Raw genomic sequence first — 14,942 nt, 5'->3', positions numbered from 1 at the left:
ATTCCATTGAAAACCTAAACTTTGCCTTCCTATTTCCTGTCATTTCTCTACAAATTTATTCTTTGTTGAGGGTGCTGTATAAACCAAAGTTCTAAGCCACTGCTTTAAGTTACTCTTCATTTTAGGTTTCTCATGTTATGTGCACATTCCACATTAATAAACTGTTTTTCTCTTGTTAGACTGTTTTTTTAGTAGAATCCACCTGAAAACTTAAGATGAGTAGAAGCAAAGTTTTGCCCCTCTACATGACAGGAGATAATATAGATAAATTTTACTTCATCAAATTATAGACATTAGTCCTTCAAAGGATACCATCAAGGGAATGAAGACAACCTATAGAATGGGAAAAATATGTTCAATTATCTACCTGATAAGGGTCTAATCTCCAAAACATACAAAGAAACTCTTACAACTCAACAATAAAAAGACAAATAACCCAATTTTTAAGAAATAGACAAGGATTTGAATAGATATTTCTCCAAAGAAAATTTAAAAATGGCCAAAGGTACATGAAAAGATGCTCAATATCATTAGTCATTAGGAAAATGTAAATAAAAACCACAATGAAATACCATATCATATCCACCAGAATGACTATGATGAAAAATACAGATAACAATAAGTATTGACTAAAAAATGGAGCATTGGGCCCCTCATATATTTCTGATGGGTATGCAGGTGCTTTGAAATAAGTTCCTTAAAAGTTAAACTTAGAATTACCATGGGACTCAGCATTTGCTCCTCAATGTATATATACCCAGAGAGAAATGAAAAAAAATTGTCACACAAAAACTTGTACATGAATGTTCATAGCAGTATTATTTATAATAACCAGAAAGTAGAAACAACCCAAGTGTCTATCAACTGAGAAAAAACAGAATGAGGTATATCCATACAATGAAATACTATTCACACATAAAAAAGAATGAGCTACAGATAAGTGCTGCAGCATGGATGAACTGGAGAACATTATGCTAAGTGAAAGAAGTCAGACACAAAAAAATCATTTATCATATCATTCCATTTGTATTTATATGGTCAGAAAGTAGATTAATGATTTCCAGAGGCTTGGGAAAGAGGACAATGGGGACTTTTTTATAATAGATACAAGTTTCTTTTGGGGGTGGTAAAAATGTTCCAGAATTAGAAAGTGGTAATGGGTACACAATTTTGTGATGTTATTAAAAACCATTGATTTGTACACTTAAAAGGGTGACGATTATAATTATATATATAAAAGAAAAATGATAGCAAAATGAGTCATCACTCACCTTCACCTGTAACTGTTGTTAATGAAAGAACTGTTGACAGTGGAGGTGTTTTTAAGGATTCCTTGGTGGTTGTTCCTAGTTTGATAAGATAGATGACATTATTATTAATCACAATTTCATCTCACCTGTTGAGAAATAAATAAAAGCAAGTCAAATCTAGAGATGAACTGGGATTCCTCTACAGAGATACTGGGAAGCCTTTGTCTATCTTTTGATTTTTTTCATATTCCATCTCCTTTTGTCCAAAGTGTGGAATATATGTATTGAACACTTGGATGGCCCAAAACACACACACACACACACACACACACGCACGCACACACACACACACACATACACATTTTTGCATGATAGAGCCCAAAACAAAATTTTCACTACAGATTGTTACTTGAGGATCTTTAAACATGCAAAAAAATTATTGTAAAAATGAATGACCTTGAATTAGGACACATATGGTGGTAATAATGAATATAAATAGAAAAAGTGCCAAATAATTTATGAGTTCCTGAGGTCCTTGACCCTTTTCTTTTATACCTATCTTGACTTCATGCTTGATAGAGGGAAGAGACGTAACAAAGTTGAGCTTTGGCCTGAGGATTTAGCCCAATTTGGCTTCAGTTGCACTCTTGGTCTTGGAAAACTGAAGAGCTAAGTGGCTGTACATTTCTCATGTTCTTGAACTTATGTTTAACAGTGATCTTGTGATTACACTGGTGATCATTATATCTAGTCAATATAACAATATCTAAGACATTAAAAGCACAATTTATTTTATATTATTATTAATGTACGAATATTCAGTTTCAAGTATGGAAAAGCCTTCTATATATAACTTTCAGTGAAATTCTTAAATGCTAAATATGTTAAAATTCTGAAGTAAAATGCATCCCTATTATTGCAAAATAAAACATTGCAGTAACTAATGAGGATTGTGATTTGTTATAATGAGGATTATGATTTGTTAATTTTATGTACAAAATATTGATTAATACTTTATAGTAGTTAATAAAATCAATAGATTGAATTTAATATGAACATTAAGAGAATATTATAATGATATATCTTTAGGTACATTATATCATTTGAGTCAAAAAATATTTATAAAAGACTAAATTATTAGACTACCATAATCCTACTCTCTGTAAAATTTTCTAGTAAACTGTTATTCATAAGATTTTCCAATCACAGAGAGGATTAAAGAAGGAAGCATGAGAGGTGAGACAGAAACCTCTTCCCAAAACCACATATAATATGAAAATATAGCTAGAACTTATAATAATCCTGAAAGAGCAACAGGAAAGAAAGCTGTGGCAGACTGTCCACATATAGTAAAACCAACAGACCTCAAGTAAAAGAGTAAAGTACCAAAGTTGTGATATGGAGGGACCCAAGTTCTTCCCCTACCACAACTCACCAGAGGGAGGAAGAGAAATGGAGCAGTGGGGGAATGGAGGCCTATGACTGTTGAACACCTCACCCTGGAGATCTGCTCTGGGAGCATAAATCTACATTTTATGGTGCTCTGGAGAGTAGAGGGGTTGTAAAGCTAAGACACTGGAATACTTGGACAGACTGAGATTCCAGCTGCTTGTGGAAAACAGGGATCCACATCCAGTTTTCTGGAATAATAGAAAGGTGGGCAGTCTGAGAGACTTCTTAACACTGAGAGAGCTGCTAAAGGGGCAAGGACTGCACAGAGCTTGCTGCTCAGGAGAAATGGCAGGTGGACAAAATTGTCTGGGTGCACTCTGCCCAGCAGGTTGGGAACTTTCAAGAGCTTCAGGTCCTCCATCCCCATGACTGGCAATGTAGCTATGAGGTTCCCCACCAGGATACACAGCCTATGGGGCCTTCCTCCCAGCCCGTGCCAGCTCGCAAACCAACAGCCCCAGCCATTGCTTCAGGCCAGCCAAAGGGTGGCCTGTCTATGGCAGCTAGAAGTGCAAATCATAGAGGCTTCTCCCTGTATGCCTGGCCCACTGGTTCTAGCAGTGGTGACAGGCACTGCAGCCAGGAACCAGAAAACAGTTCTTTCCTCCTGACAGGCACCACGGCTGCTCGCCTGCAACCCCCACCATTGCTCCAGGGACTGAGCAGCTCCAGAGAGTAGAGCTTCTGGGCACTAGAGAGTGCCACCTACAAATACAAAACATCAAAGGAACCTGGTTCAAACAAAAATCCCACAAACACCAGAAAGAGGGCCAAGTGAAACTGAACTCATCAATCTTCCTACAAAAGATTTCAAAATAAAAATCATAAACATGCATACAAAGCTACAGAAAAACATTCAAGAACTCAGGGAGGAATTCAGGAATGAGATACAAATATTGAAAAATACAGTATCTGAAGTGAAATATACAATGGTAGGATTTAAAAGCAGATTAGATGAAGTAGAGGAGACAGTAAATGGAATAGAAATGAGAGAAGAAGAAAACAAAGAAGCTGAGGCACAGAGAGAAAACAGGATATCTAGGAATGAAAGAATATTGAGAGAATTGTGAGACCAATCCAAACAGAACAATATTCACATTATAGGGGTACCAGATTAAGAGAGAGAAAAAGGGATAGAAAGTGCCTTTGAGGAGGTAATTGCTGAAAACTTCCCCAATCTTGGGAAGGAGATAGTCACTCAGGCCATGGAGGTACACAAATCTTCCAGCACAAGGGACACAAGGAAGACAACACCAAGACATATAATAATTAAAATGGCAAACATCAAGCATAAAAACAGAGTATTAAAAGCAGCCAGAGAGAGAGAAAAGATCACATACAAAGGAAAACCCATTAGGCTATCACAAGATTTTACTCAACAGAAACCTTACAGGCCAGAAGGGAGTGGCATGATATATTTAATGTAATGAAGCAGAAGGGCCTCAAAACAAGAATACTCTACCTGGCAAGATTATTATTTAAATTTGAAGGGGGGATTAAACAAATTCCAGATAAGCAAAAGCTGAGAGAATTTATCTCCCACAGATAATCTCTACAGTGTATTTTAGGGTTCCTAAGGCTAAATAGCTGTCACCAGAAGAAATAAAATCACACTAAACAATTAATTTCTAAACAGGTACAAAATGGAATCAACTACCACCAAAGTCAGTCAAAGGATAGACAAATAGTACAGAATATGATACCTAATATATGAAGAATTGAGGAGGAAGAAAAAGGAGGAAAAGAAAAAAAAGAACTTTAGACTGTGTTTGTAATAGCATACTGAGTTAAATTAGACTGTTAGATAGTAAGAAAGTTACCCTTGAACCTTTGGTAACCACGAATCTAAGGCCTGCAATGGCAATAAGTACCATTAATCACCATAAATGTCAGTGGTCTGAATGCACCAATCAAAAGATATAGAGTTACTGAATGGATAAAAAAACAAGACCCATCTATGTGCTGCCTACAAGAGACTCACTTCAAACCCAAGAACATACACAGATTGAAAGTAAAGGGATGGGAAAAGATATTTCATGCAACTAATAAGGAGAAAAAAGCAGCAGTTGCAGTACTTGTATCAGTCAAAATAGACTTCAAAACAAAGAAAGTCACAAGAGACAAAGGAGGACATTACATAATGATAAAGGAGTCAATCAAACAAGAGGATATAACCATTATAAATATCTATGCACCCAACACAGGAGCACCTACATACGTGAAACAAATACTAACAGAATTAAAAGGGGAAATAGAATGCAATGTATTCATTCTAGGAGACTTCAACATTCCACTCATTCTGAAGGACAGATCAACCAGACAGAAAATAAGTAAGGACACAGAGGCACTGAACAACCATTAGAACAGATGGAGGTAACATACATCTACATAACTCTATACCCAAAAGAAATAGGATACACATTCTTCTCAAGTGTACCTGGAACATTTTCAAGAATAGATCATATACTAGGCCACCAAAAGAGCCTCAGCAAATTCAAAAAGACTGAAATTGTACCAACCAGCTTCTTAGACCACAGAGGAATGAAACTAGAAATAAATTATGCAGAGAAAACGAAAAAGCCCACAAACACATGGAGGCTTAACAATATATTCCTACATAATCAATTGTTCAATGACCAAATAAAAACAGAGATAGAGCAATATATGGAGAAAAAATGAGAACAACCAAGTGCAAAATCTGTGGGACACAGTGAAGGCCATGCTGAGAGGAAAGTATATTGCATTACAGGCTTACCTCAGGAAAGAACAATACCATATGAACAGTCCAAACTCACAATCAATGAAACTAGAGAAAGAAGAACAAATGAGGCTCAAAGTAAGTAGAAAGAGGGACATAATAAAGATAAGAGAATAAATAAATAAAATCAAGACTAAAAAAATAGAATCAATGAAAGCAGGAACTGGTTCTTTCAGAATATAAACAAAACAGATAAACCCCTATCCAGACTTACCAAGAAAAAAAGAGTCTACACACATAAACAGTATCAGAAATGTGAAAGTAAAAATCACTACAGATACCAAAGAAATACAAAGAATTATTAGAGAATACTATGAAAAATTACATGCTAACAAACTGCATAACCTAGAAGAAATGAACAACTTTCTACAAAAATGCAACCTTCCAAGGCTGAGCAAGGAAGAAACAGAAAATCTGAACAGACCAATTACCAGCAATGAAATTGAACTGGCACTCAAAAACTACCTAAGAACAAAGTTCCTGGACCAGATGGCTTCACCACTGAAATTTATCAGACATTTAGTGAAGAACTAATACCTATCCTCCTTAAAGTTTTCCAAAAAGTAGAAGAGGAGGAAATACATCCAAACTCATTCTACGAGGCCTGCATTACTCTATTACCAAAACCAGGCAAAGACACCACAAAAAAGAAAATTACAGGCCAACATCACTGATGATGATGAATATGGATACAAAACTACTCAACAAAATATTAGCAAATAGAATTCAAAAACACATCAAAAAGATCATCCATCATGATCAAGTAGGATTTATTTCAGGGATGCAAAAATGGTAGAATATTTGAAAATCCATCAACATCATACATCCCATGAATGAAAAGGACAAAAACCACATGATCATCTCCATAGTTGCTGAAAAAGCATTCAACAAAATTCAACATCCACTCATGATAAAATCTCTCAACAAAATGGGTATAGAGGGCAAGTACCTCAATGTAATAAAGGCTATATATGGCAAACCCACAGCCAACATCATACTAAACAGTGAGAAGCTGAAAACCTTTCCTTAAAGATCGGGAACAAGACAAGGATGCCCACTCTCCCCAATTTTATTCAACATAGTTATGGAGGTCTTTGCCACAGCAATCAGACAACACAAAGAAATAAAAGGCATCCAGATTGGTAAGGAAGTGTCCCTGTTTGCAGATGACATGATATTGTATATAAAATTCCTAAAGAATCCACTCCAAAACTACTAAAACTAATAACTGAATTCAGCAAAGTTATTGCAGGATACATAATCAATGCACAGAAATCTGTGATATTCCTATATACTAATGATGAAATAACAGAATGAGATCAAGAAAACAATTTCATTCACAATAGCATCAAAAAGAATAAAATACTTAGGAATAAACTGAACCAAGGAAATGAAAAACCTATACCCTGAAAACAATAAGACAATCATGAAAGAAATTAAAGAAGATACCAATAAATGGAAATACATCCTGTGCTCATGGATAGGAGGAATAATATTGTCAAAATGGCCATGCTGCCTAAAGCAATCTACAGATTCAATGCAATCTCTATCAAAACACCAATGGCATTCTTTCATGAACTGGAGCAAGGAGTTCTAAAATTCGTATGGAACTACAAATGACACCGAATAGCCAAGGCAGTCCTGAGAAGGAAGAATAAAGCTGGGGGGATTATGCCCCCAACTTCAAGATCTACTACAAAGCCACAGTAATCAAGATAATTTGGTACTGGCACAAGAACAGACCCATAGATCAATGGAACAGAATAGAGAGCCCAGATACAAACCCAGGCACATATGGTCAATTAATATATGATAAAGGAACCATGCACATACAATGGGGAAATGACAGCCTCTTCAACAACCAGTGTTGGCAAAACTCAACAGCTACATGTAAGAGAATTAAACTAGATTATTGTCTAACTCCATACACAAAAGTAAATGGATCAAAGACCTGAATGTAAGTCATGAGACCGTAAAACTCTTAGAAGAAAACATAGGCAAAATTCTCTTGGACATAAACATAACAACTTTTTCCTGAATGCATCTCCTCAGGCAAGGGAACAAAAGCAAAAACCAACAAATGGGATCACATCAAACTAAAAATTTTCTGTACAGCAAAAGACACCATCAGTAGAACAAAAAGGCATCCTACAGTATGGGAGAATATATTTGTAAACAATGTATCTAACATGGGTTAACATCGAAAACATATAAAGAACTCAGATGCCTCAATGCCCAAAAAGCAAATAACCCTATTAAAATGGGCAGAGGATATGAATAGACAGTTCTCCAAAGAATAAATTTATATGGCCAACAGGCACATGAAAAGATGCTCCACATTGATAATCATCAGAGAAATGCAAATTAAAATCAAATGATACATCACCTCACACCAGTTAGGATGGCCAACATTCAAAAGACTAGGAACAAATGCTGACAAGGATGCAGACAAAGGGGAACCCTCCTACACTGCTGGTGGGAATGTAAACTAGTTCAACCATTGTAGAAAGCAATATGGAAGGTTCCTCAAAAAACTAAAAATAGAAATACCATTTGACCCAGGAATTCTACTCCTAGGAGTTTACCCAAAGAAAACAGCTTCTCAGTTTCAAAAAGATATATGCACCCCTATGTTTATCACAGCACTATTTACAATAGCCAAGATATGGAAGCAACCTAAGTGTCCATCAGTAGATGAATTGATAAAGAAGATGTGATACATATACACAATGGAATACTATTCAGCCATAAGGAAAAAAAACAAACCATACCATTTGCAACAACATGGATGGCACTAGAGGGTATTATGCTCAGTGAAATAAGCCAGGCAGAGAAAGACAAGTATCAAATTATTACCCTCATTTATGGAGTATAACAACAAAGCAAAACTGAAGGAACAAAACAGCAGCAGACTCACACACTCCAAGAAGGGACTAGCGGTTACCAAAGGGGAAGGGTGAGGTAGGATGGGTGTGGAGGGAGGGAGAAGGGGATTGAGGAGTGTTTTGATTAGTACACATAGTGTGTAGGGGGGTTCACAGGGAAGACAGTGTAGCACAGAGAAAATAAGTAATGGCTTTGTGGCCTTTTACTACACTGATTGGCAGTGACTTCAGTGGGCTGTAGAGGGGACTTGATAATATGGGTGAATGTAGTAAACACAATGTTTTTCATGTGAAACCTTCATAAGAGTATATATCAATGATATCTTAATGAAAAATAAAATAAATAAAAAAAGATTTTCCCAAATAACCTTTTAGAAATGTGTTTAATTCCACTTAGGACCCAAGGGGTTCAAAAAGTTATCCAATTTGTAAATATTTTATATCTTGTGAGGATAAACTAAAAGGAAAATGTCAACTTTATCACTTAAAAATTCTATGCAAAGGAAAAACCAAAAGATCATGTACAAACATATCTCAGGTAGTTCAGTTGTAATTCAAACTTAAGTTATATAAAAACAATGGAGAAAGGAAGACAAGGAACCCAAACCTATTTTTTCCCCACTAGTCATATAAGAAAATTAACAAGAATGTTTTTAGAAGTTTATTCTTTATAGTTTTATCTTGTTTCTGGAAAGAAAGTGTGCATTTTCAATGTCATCATACCTGGCACTCTTAAAGGAAAAGATAGCCAAAATTTTTTGACTCCTCTGCTGATCTTACTTGAAATTGAATGTCTACTTAGTATTCAAAATGAAGTATCAGTGCTGAGAAATTTTTATTCCTGTATTATAATTCAGCTCATTAAAAAATTAAATGTTTTAAAAATCAAGCTGAATAATAATGACATTTTAAGAGTGAACTTTTAGGTTTACTTTTGTGGTGATGACATTCACTGTTTGCCAAATACTGACTTTAACTCTGGCCACTTGGATCTCGGAATGGGCAGTGCCCTTCATATGCACCTAGGAGGAACTCAAGTCCCCTCTCTGACTGGGTAAACCTCGGAAAGCAAGCCCTGCTCTGGGCAAAGCTCTACCCATCACCTCTGCCACTGTGACTATGTCTCTGCAAAAGAATTCCTGTCTCAGTTGAAAGTTTTCCATTTTTCTGATGATAGAATTTCTGCCATTGTCAACAGAAGAAAATTTATGTGCGTTAGACAGACAAGCACTATTAAATTAACTATTTTTTGACTGATTTTATTGTTTAAACAATAATCAGATTTGGAAGCCTTAAAATAAAAATAAAGAAACTGTGTGTGTGTGTGTATTTTTCTGTAAACCTGTGTTTGGTGTGCAAAATGACCATGGTGACCTTGAAGGGGGAAGAAGGAGTCATTTCATTAGAGATATTTTTTATGGTTTTATTGTGTAACATATGAGTAGTTATTTTGGAGAATGTATAAAACACCCCTAAATTTAAATAACTCACAAGGCTGAAGTCAGGAAGCCATATATACTGACACAATGCTTAGGAAATGAGAATTTGAGACAAATTTTCTATCATTTTCCTTATCTGTGCATTAATTCTATTGCCTTTAGGAGCATAATATCAAATGTATATATCCAACTCACCTATGCCTTTAATACACAAATGGTGGTCAGGTAGGCCAGACAAAAAGAGGTTCTTTTCTCTGCCTTTCTTCTCTGCAGTTCTGCTCTCATTTTCCCACCAGCATAACGGACCCCCAGCTGTGTGATGGCTCCACCCATCCCTACCACCACACCTGACCCTGTGTCTCAGAAAGGGTAAGAGTCAGTTGTGGACCTCAAAGTCTGCCTTTCTTTCTTTGTCTCTTCTCCCCCATGACTCTCTCAGCTGGTTTTTCTGAAAAACTCCAGAATAGATTCACTCCCTTCCCTTAATCCCTCTCCCACTGCTATTGTCATGGTTACTAGATTTTAACCCATAAACTCCTCTAAATGGATGCTAGTAATACTAAGGCATTATTATTAATGTGGGGCATTTGATAATGACTACAGTTTTGTAATAAATTGTCCATAGATTTTGAGATGAATATTTAGTAAAATGTAAAATGGTATAAAATCTGGATTCCCTTTAAATGCATTGACAACTGAATAGAGAGAGAGAGGAGAAAGGAAAAGAAAAGAGAAAGGAAGGAAGGAAGGAAGGAAGGAAGGAAGGAAGGAAGGAAGGAAGGAAGGAAGGAAGGAAGGAAGGAAGGAAGGAAGGAAGGAAGGGAGGGAGGGAGGGAGGGAGGGAGGGAGGGAGGGAGGGAAGAAGGAGAAATAAAAGGGAAAATGAAGCAAATGTGGTAAAACTTTGATAATTATTGATTCTGGGAGATGGGCATATGATGACTAATTACAGTACTCTCCATGTGTGGGTACATCTGAACACTTATAATAAAAAAATAATAAAATGAAAAATTGCTCTGGCCTGTTACAAATAGTACAATTGAATGTGAATAATCTAAAACTAAACTGGAGAATTTTTGAAGAATATAGATTAGAATTTAGTTTTTGTTAATTGGGTAATATAAAGCAGTAAAAGTGCCCCTGAGAAGGAATTAAGAGGGCTGCATATGTGTGTGTGTGTATGTGCACATGTTTTCAAGTGTTCTATCAAGTTCAATTCTTCAAAGAAGGGTACTTCAAAGCTGCACTGCAGGAGCCACCAATGGTCGAACTAGAAAAGTCTCCCCAGTTAATGCTATCTATGAGTAGGTATGGAGTTTGCCTTCTAAATAGAAAAGCAAATGCATTTCTGGTATCACAAGTAACCATTCTGCCTGAATTCCTTCACTGAACCCTCACCTCTGCCCTTTCATGCCCACTTGACCTAGTGGTTAGGGTCTGCGTGTTATTATTTGGACAGCGTTATTCACCATACAACATTACAGGCAGGGGTTAGAATCTTGCCACTGAGAAAGCATTAAGTCCTAAGTAGTTAGCATAAAAATTAACCCTTTGCGTCTGCATGCTTCTACCTTCTCAATGTTGGTACTTTGGAAGGCATATTATTGATTGCAAAAATAATTTGCTTTTACCAAATTAGTGCAATTCTATGCCAAGGACTTAGCTGGTAACTCCACCAAAAACAGAGTACGAGAGAAAGAGAGAGAGAGTGAGCAAGCAGCAAATTGTTATATTTTGTAAAAATGCTAGAATACCTCTCCTTAAAACTGGAAACATAGGGCTGAAAACAAAATTTTTTTTTAGTAAAGAATACAGTGTGCAAGAGTTGGCTGGAGGCCTCATGGTCCCTGGCTTCCTGATTGTGTCATCTAGAGTTTCTGTTGGTTGGCAGTAAGGTCATACCACATTCTGGGAATAAAATCCCTTGTGCTGCCCTCATTGTATAATGCTTTCCCCTGTTTGGTAAAGTTCTAGAACTGGTTCGGTTTTGCCTTAGAATTAAACAATATCAGAAATAATGAACTATATTCATAATACCTTTTTCCTCTGAGAATTACCACCATGTTCAAGTCCAGTGAATTAACTAGCTAGCCCTCCTTCGTCTTCTGCATGTATTTGAACTTGGTCTTAGAATTTAAGTTAAATGAGAAATAGAGAGGTAAGAAAGATAGCGGTGGGGACTTCAGTTCATACCTTGTTCATTAGGTATACAATCTTCAGGTCTTTCGTGATCTTAACATTCTAATCAGAGTTTCTGCACATAGGTGATCAAGAAACAATTCTATTTTTCCTCTCCATTGATTACTGGACTTGAATAATATGATACATTTTATGTGTGTTGCAAGATGCATTGGCTTGATAGCCTCTTGGGCTCTAATTGAATGATATGGCTCATTTTTCTTTTTATGGGTAGTAAGGTAATCCCCTTTAATATCTAGAGCCATAAACCATGATGCTGTTGTCATTCAGCCCAGTAACAATAATGGTGATGCTGCTGATGAAACCTACAAATTAAATCTATTAGGAGTCCAACATAATAACATAATTGGTCTGTTATTAATATAACTTCACCTTGTTAGTTATGCTACTTAAGTGGAGAAGTGGAATATCTAGAAGGATTTTTATGACTTAGGAAATGGTAATTATTTTCTTCTCTAAAAGTTAACTTTGTGTATGTAACATGCACGATAGAATCATTTTCAAACAGGAAGCGGTCCAAACAGATATCGTCAAACAAGTCCACTGTGATCTCAGGGTTCTGTATCCAATCCAAAATAAAACATGAGTTTCAAACTGGTGAAATAACAAATTCAGAATGTAGATAAAGACCTCAAATCATTTTTCTGTGATCAAATTACATAGGTGTTATTAATTTTATTTGTTACAGTATATTTCACTAATAATTAATCCTACCTTTAGGAGATATTCCAACTACTGGTGTCATAACAGGACTTGGGAAGGATGTTGTCTTTGGTGTCAATTCAGATGTGTTTGCTGCATTAACTGTTGCTGAAGAAAGGTTTGCTGAAAAAAATAAATTGTGTTAAAATAGTTGCATTAAAATTTAGATTTATTTTGCCAGACAACAGACTAGTATATTTAAACAACGTAAATTGTATATATACTGCTGTTAACCCCGGCAATAGGATGTGAATTTGGAATTGATTTTCTAATTGTAATGAATTCAGCTTTGAATTCAGTATTCATTCATTAACTCCATCTGCTTCTCACTAATGGGGTGAATTTTCTACATGGCTGGCAGGAATAGTCTGCAGTTCTACAACAGAATATCTAACAAAAGTAGTCAGGAATAAATGTGTCAATTTGAAATTTAATAATTTTAACCCAATTAACCCAACACTGTCAGATGAAATAATTAAATAAACACTCTGGGAAGTGGATGTTTTATAAATATTTTTATAGTACATTAATGTTATGAAGTAGAAAATGTCAGTATTGAAAGCCCTCTTCTTTATACAAAGCATTCTCTTTACTTTTTTTCAAAGAAAGACAATGCATTTTAAAGGAATTCAACAATTCAAAAGTTCTATAAATTGTAAAAATCAAAAGCACAGAAATGAAGGCAATATTTTGTCATGTATATTATATATTTTTAATAATTTTTTGCAATAGAATGTCAATATTTACCAATAAATTCTTGAAGCTTTCACTGAAACATTATTTTTCAGAGTGAAGTATGTAAGACTTAATTCTCAGTGCTCTATTGAAAGATATCATACATAATATTGCAATTCATTAGCATTTATACAATCTTTTTAATCCTTTAAAATTTTTTAATCTTTTTGATCTGTTGGTCTTTTCTCTGTACACTCATTGTTATGTTGAGGATCAAAACCCAGCAAGCTGATGTCTACAAACAACTTGGAAAAAGTATTCATGTCCATGAAAGGCATTATTTTTCTGTGAGTACTTCATCTGTAGAGAGTAAATAGAGTATAGGACAGTGTTAGTTAAGAGAATGGTCTTTAAGTAACAATAACTTATGTTCAAATCCCAAACTGGATGCGTCATTCCAGTCAATGCATGTTATTAGTATGACTTCTCAAGTTTAAATTTCATCCAAAATTTTTCTCTTTGAATCTGAAAAATACCAATAATCTTCCACGTTTTTAGTAAAAAAAATATTTCAGATGCCATGGGATAGTGTGCACTTCCTGTTTCATTTTATGGACTTGAGGTGCTCAGAAGTGCTCTCACTTAGCACTGACTTTGCTTATAGACAACACGCAGAACTTGCTTGATGTATTCAGCACGGATAGATGTGTTCAGCACGTAGAGGAACCACAGACCTGCCTTTTCACAGGCTTTACAGAAATAAACTTAAAAGCTTTTTTCACCTCTGGAGATAAACTTCGCACCCTGGTCTCCCCCTGACTCCAACCCCCACCCCAGCCCATACTGAGCAGGAAGAAGGAAAACAGCATGTATGAGGTGATCTTTTCTCCATTAGTCATTTTGTTCTTGCTACCTTTCTTTTCTGTCCTATTGCCTGTGATACAGCAGTAATTTCTAAGTTTAAACTAAAGTTGAAGAAGTTATTCAAAGCCCATACCACTCTGACTGGAAAATTCACCTGTATGTGACATGAAGTATCTCCATCTGTTGACTTGCTAAATAGGAACTACTTTAATTTTGAGTATAGTAAACATCTCCAGAGATGTTTTAGCTATTTCTTTCCTCCCTCTCTTATTCTCTCCCCACAGCGCACCATCTACTGGGTAACTAATATGAAAGCCATGATTAGATAAAATAAAAGACTTTATACTGTACCACAAAGTGTCCCCCTTGAGTAGCTCTCAATCTGGTAGGAAACATGGTGCCTACACAGAAAATGATAAAGGATATTCTGTATGTAGACAAGTGTTTTTCAAACTGCAGGTTATGATACAATTAAAGAGTAATTAAAATTTATTTAGTGGATTGCAGTCAGAGCTTTTGCTAAAATAAAAGAGACAATATTAGAGTGATATTGCAAATAATGAGGATAGGTATTGTTTCATGAAGGTCTTATTTGTGTGTGTGTGTGTGTGTGTGTGTTTGAATGAAATGTGTATCAATGTAAAATACATTTCTTACTGTGACTGCAGCTAAAAGTTTGAAAGCTACTGGACCAAAAAAAAAAAAAGTGGACAAAAGT

General features: G+C 35.6%; 1 protein-coding gene across 5 annotated transcripts in view; it reads right to left on the bottom strand.

Annotated features, from left to right (window-relative positions):
* EMCN (endomucin) overlaps nucleotides 1-14,942 on the bottom strand; it is a 118,459-nt gene that overhangs the window by 67,542 nt on the left and 35,975 nt on the right. For all 5 annotated transcript variants that reach the window (XR_012131643.1, XM_073237249.1, XM_073237247.1 and 2 more), the window contains 2 exons: nucleotides 12,698-12,808; nucleotides 1,272-1,346 (listed from right to left, as the gene is read on the bottom strand). Coding sequence is in view for 4 of the 5 variants with exons in the window: in XM_073237249.1 (XP_073093350.1) it covers nucleotides 1,272-1,346; nucleotides 12,698-12,808 (186 nt within the window). In the remaining variant the exon portion in view is untranslated. The remainder of the gene's footprint in view (nucleotides 1-1,271; nucleotides 1,347-12,697; nucleotides 12,809-14,942) is intronic.

Source organism: Manis javanica, chromosome 5, assembly GCF_040802235.1.
Source record: "Manis javanica isolate MJ-LG chromosome 5, MJ_LKY, whole genome shotgun sequence".
NCBI lineage: Eukaryota > Metazoa > Chordata > Mammalia > Pholidota > Manidae > Manis > Manis javanica.
Note: the sequence above shows the minus strand (reverse complement) of the source record. Positions and strands in the feature narration are given on the sequence as shown.